Source organism: Triticum dicoccoides, chromosome 7B (assembly GCF_002162155.2).
Source record: "Triticum dicoccoides isolate Atlit2015 ecotype Zavitan chromosome 7B, WEW_v2.0, whole genome shotgun sequence".
Lineage (NCBI taxonomy): Eukaryota > Viridiplantae > Streptophyta > Magnoliopsida > Poales > Poaceae > Triticum > Triticum dicoccoides.
The window spans coordinates 65,397,198-65,399,896 of NC_041393.1; the positions used below are offsets into that span (position 1 = coordinate 65,397,198).

The 2,699-nt window shown below is 54.9% G+C and overlaps 1 protein-coding gene across 1 annotated transcript; it reads right to left on the reverse strand.

Moving 5' to 3' along the window:
* Positions 1–1,004: 1,004 nt before the first annotated feature.
* On the reverse strand, positions 1,005–2,397 carry LOC119335890 (putrescine hydroxycinnamoyltransferase 1-like). The gene has a single exon (XM_037607939.1). The coding sequence runs from the start codon at positions 2,395–2,397 to the stop codon at positions 1,105–1,107; it is 1,293 nt and encodes a 430-aa protein (XP_037463836.1). The 3' UTR covers positions 1,005–1,104.
* Positions 2,398–2,699: the final 302 nt, after the last annotated feature.

A 2,699-nucleotide genomic window follows, 5' to 3' on the forward strand; every position in this document is an offset into this window, starting at 1 on the left:
GGAGTAACTTAAAGTAGTAACATGCACATGTTGCTAGTCTATGTTACTATCTTTATAGTGGGTAGTAACATAAGTGTGATAACATATAGATCTTCATTTATTGCTTTATAGACTCATTAACGCTATGTGATGGTAACATATTAGGCTGGTCGTAATGGTAGTATCATAGCTAGTATCATGCATGCCAACTAGGCAATTTTGATGAGGTGTCATAGCATTAAATGAAGAAAGAGAGGGTGTAGTATCATATCATGATACCGTATCATATTAAATGTTATGCTACTTTGTGTCATGCATGCCAATAAATAGAATACTACATGATACTAATATATAATACTATGCATTAGGGAGGTAGTATCATACACTAGTATCATATGCATGATACTAGTATATGATACTTCCCATTACAACCAGTCTTATGTTACTCTATTTGCATCTTTCCTCATTAATTACTTGACACATCATCTTCTTTGCTTATGTGGCATATATGTAACTACCTATGTTACTCCCACTATGACCAGCCTTATCGTGTGACACGTCTGCTGCATATGCACTAGGCTGCTCGGACGCTACACGTAGCACGTATAGGAGTACGTAGTGACACCACCGCTGATGAATAGGCGGCACACAGCCTCTTTGTATATCTATCCATTGAATGTTGTGACGAGCGTCTATATTGTGTTTCTCAAAAACAAATAAAAAATACTAGTACTAGTCTTTTTAGGCTAAAATAAACTAAGTACTTTTTTTAATAATGATGTAAAGTCTAAACGCTCTTATATTTTTTTATGGAAGCAGTACCATTTATCACAATACAATGTGCAAACTAGTTTTTTTTAGACACGAAGCACGGCAGGAAATTTGCTGTAGTGCATTGCATAAGCTCCTGCTGGTAGAACACCGCCGCACTGCTCAGGTGCTGCACGTACGTGTAGTGACACTACTGCTTATGAACACCATGCATGCAAGCGACAAGTAGCACACCAAGACTTGTAGCCTATCCATCTATCAATCCCACATAAAATGACGACGCCATACAGCTAGCTAGCTGACCTGCAGATCGACGGTCCGTTCTGGCACGACGTGAAACAGTGAGAGAACGGGCTAGTAGTGCACGAGCTCCTGGTAGAACACCTCCCTGAACCTGGCCAGGCTCTCGGGCTCCATGGCCACCACGACGTCCAGGCGGCCGTCGTCGTCGGGGCCAGGCACGAGGTACACGAGGCCGCTGAACTGGAGGCAGGCCCTGCCCATGAACGCCGGCCGGCCCCAGCCGAAGTCCGCGCCGTAGATCGGCAGCCCCTGCCAGCTTATCACCCACAGGTCGGTCTCCGGCATGACCCACTCCCCCTTGCGCAGCCCCGACGCGTCCGCCGCCTGCAGCTCCAGGTAGTCCAGCAGCGACCGCACGTACTCGTCGTCCAGCCGGGCGGTCGCGCCGGTGATCTTCTCCGCGACGGCGTCCAGCGGCCCGGAGTCAACCTCGCCGACCTTGGTCGCCGCCGACGCGCGGAAAATGGCCTTGCCGAAGTAGCCGCGAGGGAGCGGCGGGCAGACGCGGGTGCGCGCGTCGGCGGTCATGTACAGCCGGGTGTCCTCCGTTGCCGCGAGCGCGCGCGCCTTGCACGCGCACCGCCACACGTGGGCGACCACGGCCTTGAACGTGGAGAGCCTCTTGCCCGGGCCGGCGCCGTCCTTGAGCGTGTCGATCTGGTTCTTGCACATGGGGAGGATGGCGGAGCCGAACGGGGCTCTGGGCTTCAACTCGCCGCCGCCGCGCCGGGAGTACTCCGTGTGGTCGAAGAGCACGGAGGGAGGGGAGCGCGCGCGGAGGAGCGTGCGGTCGAAGCAGGGGCTCGCCGCGGGTACGCCAACGTCGCCCCTCGTGATCGCAGCCCAGGTGTTCACGAAATCAAGCGCTGCGAGGCCGTCCGCCGCCGTGTGGTGGATGGCCGCTCCGAGGCACACCCCGCCGCACTTGAAGAACGTCACCTGAAACATAGCCAATATGCCGACGAGGCCGCTGGCGTCGGCCGAGGGGACAAGCGTCCGCCGCAGCTCGTCGGACGGGGCGAAGTCGCCGAGGACATCGAGCGTGGAGTCCGCCCGCGCAGTGACGAAGAGGACCCCCTCGCCGCTGCAGCTGATCTCCGGGCGGCCGGCGTCATCCTGCGCGAGCCGGCCGGCAAGTGGGTAGAATGGGGCGAGCGCCCTGGACAGCGCGGCTTTGAGGACGTCCGGTGAGAAGGAGGCCGGGCCGGAGCTTGGCCGGTAGATGTAGACGGTGGGCGTGTGGCCCCTGGCGACCAGCAGGTCGAGGTTGGAGAGCCACACCCCGTGCTTCGGCGTCGCCTCGCTTGGCGTCACCATGCACGACTCCAGGATCTCCACTGCCATTTTCTCTCTGAGTGACGGAGTGAGGACTGAGGACCGAGCTGTTAGAGCAGGAGATGGTCGCTAAGGACGTGTTTGGTTCCTTGCATAGCCCCACGCTGCATCGTATGCACCATCCTGGCTGAGTCTAGCCTGGCTAAGCTAGTGCAAAAAAGAGTTGAGATGTGTTGGAAACGAGAGTTTGGCAATGCTTCACGATGTATTGATCGGTGCATAGCGCACGTATATATAAAGTACAAGGTGGGTCACAACCTCAACTATACAATGACTAGGAGGTGGGCCGGGTTATACAATATACATGCACA